Source organism: Medicago sativa, chromosome 1, assembly GCF_051527215.1.
Source record: "Medicago sativa cultivar Bolivia chromosome 1, Bolivia_mono, whole genome shotgun sequence".
NCBI classification, from domain to species: domain Eukaryota; kingdom Viridiplantae; phylum Streptophyta; class Magnoliopsida; order Fabales; family Fabaceae; genus Medicago; species Medicago sativa.
Window position 1 is genome coordinate 51,274,399 of NC_140749.1, and position 11,525 is coordinate 51,285,923.

The 11,525-nt window shown below is 32.2% G+C and overlaps 1 protein-coding gene and 1 pseudogene across 1 annotated transcript; one reads left to right on the plus strand and one right to left on the minus strand.

Moving 5' to 3' along the window:
* The first annotated feature begins 6,406 nt into the window (after window positions 1-6,406).
* Window positions 6,407-8,326, plus strand: LOC146955172 (uncharacterized). The gene is made up of 2 exons (XM_085720467.1): window positions 6,407-7,509; window positions 8,058-8,326. The coding sequence occupies exon 1, from the start codon at window positions 6,528-6,530 to the stop codon at window positions 7,503-7,505; it is 978 nt and encodes a 325-aa protein (XP_085576593.1). The 5' UTR covers window positions 6,407-6,527; the 3' UTR covers window positions 7,506-7,509; window positions 8,058-8,326.
* Window positions 8,327-9,589: 1,263 nt separating this feature from the next.
* Window positions 9,590-11,107, minus strand: LOC146955173 (F-box/kelch-repeat protein At3g23880-like; annotated as a pseudogene).
* Between the last annotated feature and the right edge of the window lie 418 nt (window positions 11,108-11,525).

An 11,525-nucleotide genomic window follows, 5' to 3' on the forward strand; every position in this document is an offset into this window, starting at 1 on the left:
TGTGATGATTATAACGTAATTATCCATGTGGATAATAGGATGCCCAAAGGTGACTATTATTTGACAGGACTTATCACCAATGTTTGATCATTACATTGAGAGTACCGCTTGCAGTTAATTCTTAGCAATCCAAAGATTGTGTTTTAATGGTGCGCTTGGTATCTTGTTAAGGTCTTTTATTTACAAATAAAGAAGCACGTTTCTTTAATATTTTACTGACATGTGTGATGATGTTGTGTTGGTGTAAACTTATTTAAATATTTAAGAGTTTACATTCACATATATTATGATAAACATATGACAATTATAAGAATTTATTCTTTGTCAAAGTAAATTGTCCTTGTTTGATCATTGTTGTAAAATACCACTAGCAATTGATACTATTGTTTAAAGACTTGGTATTGATGGTGCACTAGGTATTTTGGTGAGTACTTTAACTACTCTTGTTCTCTTTAAACTAAAATAGTTTATGTATCTGGTAATTTGAGTTAAATTCTAATATAGGATTTAAAGAAGAACATTAACATTGTTCTTGAATCTAGACCTTAAATAAGGTTGGTGAAACTCACATTCTCTCACAAATTCAGCAACTAATGTGAGAATTAAGTTTGACAAGTGAGTATACACCAAATCTCATAGGTCACGTGAGATCATAAAGCTAAAATATCATATGTATTAGAGGTGTTATTTAAGATGACAAATTTTTTGTCAAATTTTCTTTGCTTAAAGTGCTTTTAAAGCAATATAAAGAAAGACAAGCTCTCATTGGAGAGTGAGTATTTCATTAAGATTATTAGGCAAAGAAAATGTTAGGAGCACATTATGTAAACATTTAATCTTGCTAAGACGCTAAAAATTAGACTATCATATGACTTGTTCGAAAATTCAGTAATTTCGACTATCATATGACTTGTTCGAGAATTCAGTATTTAGTATTCTCATTGCACAATTAAGTTTATAACTGTTACAGTTAGAAATGATCAATTCATAAAGTGTGCAAATAAGGAAAGGCTGAAGCAAGAGAAAATAAAGTAGGGCTCATTAGGAAAATACCTCAAAAAAAAAGACAAGGGCAAATAAAGAAAGGTAGTCTTGACTGACTTATGTCCAATGATGTTGAAAGATATATCAATTTAGAATGGACAAAGTCGATAAAGATTTCTTTATTCATTTTTTGAACCATTTTTGGATTGTCGTTACTAGATTTTTTTTTATTTAAAAGACAATTTGGTGAATCATCGTTTGAATTTTTTTTTTCTCTTTGAATGAACCAAGATATTTTACATTTTTGTTTTATGATGATTCAATGTGTCTTTTGAGTTCAATTATTAGAGTCAATTCAGTTATGACTTGTGACATTCTATATTTTTTGAGGTTTTAAATACTATAAGTTTTCGTCCCACAAATTAAGAAAATTTTGAGACATAAATTGTTAAGATTTCTTGAGGATATTGAGTTTGGGGAGAGATATGGTAATAGAACAAAATTGAATGAGGAAGAATTAGTTCTAAACTAATTCATATAGTTACTATTATTATAGTATATTTGGATCCTCATGAGGACATTATTGTTATACCTCTCAATCAAGTTAAGAAACTATTTCATATAGATCAAATTCAACACCCTCAAGAACTAGGAATTCTAGTGTCATTAAGAATTGACTGAAAAGAGAAATTCTATTTGGTATATTTGAAAGACTCTATTAAGACAGCCATGATACTAGTTTGCTTATTATAATTATGGAGCTACATAAGATGGATTTAAATATAGTGTTTCTTAATGGTGACATTAATGATACAATATGGTGCAGCTGAATAAAACTTTTGTGTCAATTGATACAAAGTAAATAGTTTGCAAAGTCATGATTCACTTATATGTTAAGAAATTTGTCTCTTTAGTGTTACCACAAATTCTCATAAAGTAATTGTCTCATTTGGTTTTGAGATAATATTATGGAGAATTGTGGATTTAGCAAGTTTAGTGGGAGTAAGTTTATATTCCTAGTTTAATATGTCAATTTTATTTAGTCAATGATGATATATGTCTGTTATGTGAAACCAAGGAAATCTCTAACAAAAGTTAGTGATGAAAGATCTTGGGGACACCTCTTTTGTGTTAGGCATTTCAATACTTAGGGATTCTTTTCAAGGTATTATTCGGATATCACAAAAGAGTTATTTCAATAAAGTTGAAAATGAAATGACATAATTTTTGGATGACCTCAATCACCAAGAGAGACTTTTCAGTCTCAAATATTGCCCATTAGGAAATTTATGAATTCAGAAATTTAAGTATTTTCCTACACTTTGTCTATAGGATTTTTATGTATAATATTATTATACGCATTTGGAAATAGCGTATATAATAAGATTGTTTGACAAATATTTGAGCAATTCAAAGTTTGAATTGTTGAAAAAGCAACCATAAGGATTATTAAAGAGAACAAGAGAGTGTATGCTCACATCAGAGATCTGACAATTTGGAGATCATCTATGTGTCAGACTTTGGCTTTTGGATGTAAGTAGATAATACACATTCTAACTCAAGAAATGACTGTAAGTATTTATGTCACTTGGTTGCATATTGTTAAGGTATTGAAAAACCACTCAAGTTATATAGTGACATAATTCAGTCGTATAGTTGTTTAATAACAAATTTCTAAAAATTCATTACCATATAGATTATTGTTGTTAAATGATAGAACATGTAGAGACAAATTTTATGCTAGCTGATCCACTAATCTAAGACTTGACACATAAGGTCTTTCATATGGTTGTTGTCATTAAGGATATCTTGGATTAGTGGGAGTCTCTTATTTTATGTTCTATACTTTTGTTTTAGTATCGATACAGACTTTATGTTTTGATTTTCTGCAGAAATAAAGTTCATGATGTTATTTTGTTATAACCATTTCTGTATCATTTTGTGCAAATACTAAATTTGCAAACTTCAGTTTGATCTCACTAAAGTTTTCAGTTGGATCAGTTGGAAATAGGCATGATTTAGAGATCACATTACATGAAATTTCCATGCCACTCATCCATATCAATCTATGTCATCAAGTGCATTGATATGGTGGTCGTCGGGGTTCCGTCACGTTATATGTTAGTGACGACAGCTGCGGTGGTCCCATTATTAATGTATGAGGTGGACCAGATTGTACGGTTGAAATCTAAAGATAAATAACATTCGGACGCGCGCCTAAAGAATTCTGGTATAATTATTAAGATATGTAGGCCAAGTGGGAGATTGTTGGAATATTTTATTATTTAATAATATTCCAATAACATTATGTGGGCAAATATCGTAATAATAATTATATTAGTTATTTATCAATTTAGAGCCTTAATTGATTAGTGATCAAATTAAGTAATAAGGCTAATTAGATTTCTATTTTGGATAATTAATTATTTAATTAGTTGATATGGACTCAATGAGTGGATGTCCGGATGACCCATTAACGGAATAATGGGAAACCCTAATGGCCATCCAATATAAAAGAGGCTATGGTCCCCAATACACCGTACACGGCGAACTCTCTCTTCTCCCCATCTGAAGAGAACTTGAGGCATAAAGGTACCGGTTGAGGAAGAACCAAATCAGCCGCCGCTAACCTTGCTGTTTGTTTCAGATCACCTTCTCTCTTTACCGTTGTTGTTGAGAGGGCTGCCATGAAAGCTTTATCCAAGTATTCCTAATACCCTAATTCTTAATAGTTCTTAATATCCTTGATAAATCAAACATGTCGTAGATCCGATCATAATCATGTTTAATGTTTTGTTTGCTTCCGCTATTGATTCGTAACTGTTGAACATGTTTTATGAAATCTCTTTATATTAAGACCTAAATTTCCAACAAGGTGGACATCCGCCGCTGCCCTCCATCGCAGTCCATTCCTCTTCCATAATCAGTTGTATATTATACTAATAATAATCGTATAGATTTTTCTCAATATAAGTCACATGCTCAGTATACAATTTAATTAACCTAAGCAAAAATAAAATAAAATAATCACACATTGGATTATTATAAATCAACATACATAAATTCAAACTCGTAAATGATGTAAGAGAAACTTACTTTCAAAAAGTTGGAACTAAGCTTTCAACATAATTGTTGGCATCGTTCCAATATTTATCAACGGTAGTTCTATTATCGGCTGTAGTTCTACTTGCAATAATTTATGTTATCTTTGCTCTATTATCTCTCCTGTTATAGAGAATTGTTTGGGATTCTAGAAAGAAATAATATTTGCTCTTAAGTAACAGTGAATCACCAACCTCAGAAAGAAATAATGGCACCAATTGAAAACAACTATCACTAAAGTCATCATAATCTATTAGAAGATTATGGTAACTAATTTTAAGCAATTGAGTCAAGAATCTTCAACCCCAAATTTCTTCATTTGCCATATAACAAGATCAGTTTCATCATTTTGGGTGAAAGCTAGGAGGCTAGGAGGCTTGACATTTATCATTTTGGGTCAAAGCAAAGTTAAGAGAAAACACTAAATAACGATTATAAAATTATTCGTATAAATTTGACGACAAATTTTGTCGTGCATTTCATCATTTCCCTTAAAGATTATAAATAAATAAAGTATCTACAAATATAAAGAGACGATTACAGTTAAATCAAACTCACCTTGTAAAACCGAAATTTTTGAACTTGCAGTCCGCACACCTGAATATGTAAAGTTCATTTCTTATATATGATTTTTTTTTTGCGCGAAAAAGAGAAGTAGAATGATAAACTTCACACATATATAAAATTGGATATTTTCACTGAAAGTGGATAGGTAAGTGATATCATTTATTTTTAAGAGACAAGTTCACCTAAAGTGAGCTCAAGAATTTTTTCTTGCTTGATTAAGTTTAGTAGCAAATGATAAACTAAATTTATATGAAATATGTGTTGCAATGTTCAAAGTAAAAGTAACTGCCATGGAAGAAGAGGGAAAAAGCTCAAGAATTTCACGTGTGCTCGGCGATTACGGATTCGTAGGAAATGGAATCGCCGAGGAGAGATTCACGGGAGCCACTTTGCTCCGAGCACCCCTGGGGGGTGGGGGTGTGTTACGAGTAATTTACGAAATGCAGGTTTTTGAGCTTTGTTTTGTATCGGACCTAAGTAAATGGGGCTAAATCATTTTCTCAGACTATAACACATTCTATATTGAAAATTATTAAATAAACTTAAGGTGGTGTATTGAATTAGGATTTTAAAGGACAATTTTTGTTTAGTAAAGTCTCAAGAATTTTAATGACTTTCATGATTTCAAAAGACTATCAAGATTTACAATTTGGATTTCAATGGATTTATATGATAAGATTTTAAAGGATTTGAAATGATTTTATGAATTTATAGGATTTCAGAAGATTTTATGAATTTTAAGGACTCATTGAAAGGAAATGATTACAACACACTTTATCATAATATTCTCAATACAGACTCTTATTTTTTTTATGAGGGATAGAGAGGGAGAAGAGAGGAGAGAGAGAGAGACAGAGAGAGACAGAGAGAGAGAGAGAGAGAGAGAGAGAGGGAGGGAGAGAGAGAGAGGGGGAGAGAGTGAGAGAGAGAGAGAGATAGATGAGAGAGATAGTAAAATTTTAAAAGAAAAACAATCCTAAAAAATCTCATGTTTTCATGAAAAACTTTTCCATGCTAAAATCCCACCAAATCCATCAAAATCTATTTTATTAAACAATCCTTCGAAATTTAATTGATTTTGAATACCACGATACTTGTTTAAGTGATGAAAAATATTGATTGAATACCACAATACTTTTTCATATAAAAAAATCTTTTAAAATCCATTGAAATCCTGATCCAATACCCCTTAATTGTTTTCGAAAATAATTACAAATAATTTTTTAGAAACAAAATAAATACTAATTATGACTACTTTAAAAAATGTTAACCTAGATGGAAATTATATTTCTTTCTTAATTTTTTTACAAGTATATTTCTTTCTTAATTATTACAACAAAATCTAGTAAAATTCTAAATTTATAACGAGATATATAAAAATGTATGGGTAAGTGCAGTTTTGCCCCCCCCCCCCCCCCCCCCATTTTGACTCAAACTGGATTTTACCCCTTCTATTTTAAAACTCGGAATTTCACCCCCCCTGTTTTACATTTTCCAGGATTTTACCCCCTAATCAAATTTAAACTCATTTATGTTGATGTGGTATTGCTATGTGGATTTTAAAATATTATCTACCTAATTAATTATTTTTTTTAAATTGCAAAATTTTGAATATCTTTTTTTTAAAAAATGGAAAAAAAAAACTAAAAAAAATACCATAAAATGGAGAAAAAATTCGTAAAAAGCAGGAATTTTAAAGCCGATAATTATAAATCAGAAGGAAAAAAAAAAGATGAAAAAAAAAGCAGTAAAATGCACAAATCTTCGGAAACAGGAAACAAAGTGACACTATTCAATTGGAACAGACACGATGGAGGGTTACCAAAACCCTAAACGAATCGCCCCCAAAAAAAACCCTCAACGAAACTGACACGATGGAGGCGGAGGCGCAATCGCCCCTCTGGGAAGCAGTTCGAGCAATGGCTTCCCTCACATCCGATTTTACGCCAGCTCAGATAAAGGCGGCTAATTTGTCTCATCTTACAGAAGATCAGATAACATCTTTAACTATTACCGCGACCGCTCATGATGCCGCCGTTGAGGCTTCGAAAGCAGCGATCAAGGCCGCCGAGGACGTCGATGAGGCAAGGCGTTTAGCTGCACGTGAGAAAAGGACTGCAGATCTACACCAACTAGATTACGAAAATGCCATAAATGATGGTAAAAATCGGAGGCTATGGCTGCTGAAAAAAAATGCAAATTTGGCCACTAAGAAGGCAAAGGCTGCAGAAGATGCGGCCTATAAGGCTATGGAAGTGGCGACTAATGCCGTCGGAGTTGCCTTGGAAGCAATTGCAAAAGCCAATCAAGCGGAGTTAGATAATGCTAAGGTTGTCCTCAAAGCAGATCTTAGTGCTGAAGTTGCCAGGACCGTCCGTTTGTTCGGATCTGGTTTGATTCAAGAAAGAACCCTTCAGAACAAAAATTTTTCCTCTGAATACAGATTCTCTTGCTATTCCATTTTAAGTAAGTTTATAGTAACCCTAAAAGATACAAAATCTTTGGATTTATTTGTTTCTCCAAAAAGGGAAGAGATGGTGGAGTTATGTACTAGCCTGAAGGGTTTTGGGTTTAATGGTAATTGGGTGAGGCATGTCCGGAAGGCGTTAAGCGATGATTCTAATCTCCTCCTTTACTTCAACGAAGTTAAAAAGGTTAAGGAGAGCTTAGATGAGGATATATCCAAAACCGAGGTATTGAATGATGATCGTACAGGCAAACTGTTGAATTATGTAAATGGGATTTTGTCTGCTCTTGTAAGTCGCTTTCCGACATATTCCAAGGTCGACCTTCCCAACCCACCGGTCTACGCTAACCCTCCCAACTCACAAGCCAATCCACCAGATACATGATAAGGTTTTTTTACTTTTCTTTACTTCTTATTTTCTATTTATTTTGTATTACAGTTTAATTTAGATTGCAATTGATGATGTTGGTCTGTTTTTTCTTTCAATGGCGCTCTACATGAACCACAAAATAAGTTTCAAATTTTGAAAATCTGTGTCTATTATTGTGTGGATCCAATTTCTGTTGTAATTGATAGATTATTTTGTTAATAATTTGAATCGAGCAATCTTTCTCTTCAATGGTTGTCGGTAACCGTAATATTGAGAAATATAAAGTTTTATCTGATCTTCTCTAATTCTGTTGAATTCAGTTGATGATTAATCATGTGCAAAATTTCAAGTTTGAATCTTGAGTGGAGAACATGTCGTTACAAATTCAAAACCGTATGAATTATATTTTGACAATACTTACAATATTGAAAACCAATTTATTTTGCTGAAAAAATGTTTGCCATGTTTAGTTTTGTTCTTGAACTATGGAGGTCATTTTGCTGGTCAAAAACTTAGAAAAAACGTGTTTCTTTCATATGATCATATATTTGTCATTTTACAAACCAGACTCTATTTCCTCAAAACACGAGTAAAACGAAAAATCAAAGCTTGCTTATAATCCACGTTTCATTCCCATCAGGTTTGTACGTGACTTTTGTTTGGTATTTACCAACAAGTAGCTTTTGTAATTTAAGATTGTCTTGAACATATAATTTTAATTTTGACATTGTATATGAACTGTGATGTTTGATATTTGACTATTAGTGCATTTCATATTTATTTCAATATTTGAAGTCTCCTTAAAAAACCAAAAATCAATTCAATTCAGTGGATCATATGATTTGTTTCTAATGGATGGTCACAAAATAAAACTGAAGGAAATCATATCATATTATTTTAACCGAAGGAAACCACGTTTCATTTGAAGTCTTTACCATCTACTTCTATTGCATTCTATGTATGTTTGCCATGATTTGGTTCAAAATTCAAAGGGTAATTTTTGCAAAATTATGATAGCTAGTTGTGCTTCCATGGATCCAAACATGCACCTGGACACTCTACCACTGTCACCAAACACCCTCCATCTACTTCTATCACATTAAAAATTAAAAAATTATCAACATATTTGTTTCCCCGTCATTTCTAAACATATTGAAATTAATACAATCATATACACACAAAACAGTAAAAAAGAAACTGCATTCAAACATGTCCTGCTTGAATTCCTACACATGTTTTATCTTTGAATGTTCGACTTGTAAACGTTAACCAATTAATCCAATGTCCACAATGCGGTGAACATGCTTCTCAAATAAGATTATCTCCAATTGAACGAGAGATGTAAATTCACAGAATAAAGAGTAAACGCAGAGTAGTATTACTACAAATACAAATAAATATGCAATACTTCATAGAGTAATGCTAGGGACAATCGCTCTCTCACTCTCTCTTAACCACACTTTGTACAATGTCAAACACTAGGGGTGGCAAAATGGATGGATTGGATGGATATGGATTTGGATCCTAATGGATGGATCAAAAAAATTCATTAGTCCATTAAAATCCACCAATTTTTTTTTTTGAAAAAAAACCATCCAATCCATCCATTAGGTTTTATGTCCATCCATTATTAAATTTAAATGGATGAATTATCCATCCGATCCATTAAATAAAATGTATTATTTATTTTTTAAATTTGTTTTACATAATTTTTTAGATAATTAATTGGTTTTACATAATTATTTTGGCTTTAAAGTTTAACTTATAAAAAAACTAGCTGGATATTAAGATTTTCTTAAAGCATAACTGCACATAAAAAATTATGTAGCAAAATATTAAAGCATCTTCGATGCTGATCTGAAATTCTTTAAAAGGTAAAATCTTGAAGACCCAGAATAAAAAACATCTACTATACAAAACTTAAAAGGTATAACATATTCTAGTTCTGTCCTCTCATCCCATGTTGTTGGAAATGGTACGGATCAGTCAAATTACGGTTCACTATCATAAACTCTCTCCCAAGTCCATTTCTCTCTTTCTTAATGAGAGGTGGACATATAAAAACCTTAAAATCTTTCATGTTCTTGGGAAAAAAGAGATAATCCAAATTCTGTCCACAATCATGTTATACAGTGCAAACGTTACAAGGAAACAACTATCCCAACATGCTCATACAATTGTATATTATACTAATAATAATCGTATAGATTTTTCTCAATATAAGCCACATGCTCAGTATACAATTTAATTAACCTAAGCAATAATAAAATAAAATAATCACACATTGGATTATTATAAAAGAACATACATAAATTCAAACTCGTAAATTATGCAAGAGAAACTTACTTTCAAAAAGTTGGAACTAAGATTTCAACATAATTGTTGGCATCGTTCCAATATTTATCAACGATAGTTCTATTATCCGCAGTAGTTCAACTTGAAATAATTTCTGTTATCTTTGCTCTATTATCTCTCCTGTTATAGAGAATTATTTGGGATTCTAGAAAGAAATAATATTTGCTCTTAATCTTAAGTAACAGTGAATCACCATCCTCAGAAAGAAATAATGTCACCAATTGAAAACAACTATCACTAAAGTCATCATAATCTATTAGAAGATCATGGTAACTAATTTTAAGCAATTGAGTCCAAGAATCTTCAACCTCAAATTTCTTCATTTGCCATATAACAAGATACAAAGGCAGCCTCCCAACACACCAATAGTTGGCGCGTTGAGTGGCACTTCATCAAAACCACAGGGCATCGTGTATTGATTGTATGTCTCAGTCCCCAAATCAAGAGAAACAATAGTAAATTGTTCAACAGTAGTTTCCTTAAAATTATAAAAAAGGGTATTGTTGTTGCGAATAGCCAACCAGTTGAGAGTGCCACTCAAATACACGTACTTACAATCATCTTCACAGAGCGGAACAACAGGAAAACTTTCAATATTTCTCCAAACAAGACGACAACCCAAGTTGAGAACTCTGACCTCTGGTTGTTGATTAATAATACAGATAGCCACCAATTTATAAGTTCCGGTTGAATTATCATATCCAAGGGCAAAGTGGGAAATGTCACTATGGTGAAAATACCTCATTTCAAATGAAGTCCTGGTGGCTGGGTTCCAAACAAAAAGTCAGTACTCAAAATCCTCCTCATTACTTTCAAAATCAACATTCAAAAGAAGCAATCCATTACAGGAACCAACTATATTAGAGTAGTTTCGAGTTATTGCTGGGTTTTTCAAATGATAAGAATGGGAATCGTAACGATAGGGTGTCTAACGACCCTGTATTCCTCTTCATTTCCCCAAATATAGTTTTTGTGCTTCGTGATTATTGTTAAAAGTGAAGAGTTTCGTGTTTGTGATTGTGATTTTTCGAGGTGCAATTTCACAAAAATGGGATCGGAAATTAAGGCTTTCCACGATTTACTTACACACCTGAATCGGACAAGAGATTTCACTGGAAGAAACGAAAATACCTCAGCGATGAGATCCTCGGTTAGAACCGCCGGTGACGTAGTCATTGTGATAGTTGGTGGTGACGGAGGTGATGGTTTGAGTACTGAGTTGTGAAATACGATGGTGGGAAGAGTAATGGTGGGAAGAGAAAGAAAAAAGATAGAGAAAAAAAAAAAAAAAAGAAGAGTAGTGCTATTTATAGCGAAAACATATATCCCAATCTTTCTCGAAGAGTCATGGATCTATTTTCTAAAAGAGCGTTATTATTAGTAAAAAGATAAGTTGCCAACTTGCCATGAGTTCATAAGACCGAAGACTCTAAAAAAATAAGAATGGAATAAAACCCGATTCATCCAATCCATATGTTGGAGTATGAGTAAGTTCAAAAGGCATAACTGGAATTACATAATGCCCGTAGCATGTAAAAAAGAGTTGTCGTTAATGTAAGATTGCTCTTAATCTTCAATTGGTGATTCCAAAACCGCAAATTAAATTAATCTTAGAAAAATACTAAATTCTTTGGAGTTGATCAAACAATTCATCAATGCTCGGTAAATTATATTTATTCT

Excerpts from the sequence above, each read along its gene's own strand:
- LOC146955172 (XM_085720467.1), top strand. The coding sequence starts at position 6,528 with ATGGAGGCGGAGGCGCAATCGCCCCTCTGGGAAGCAGTTCGAGCAATG.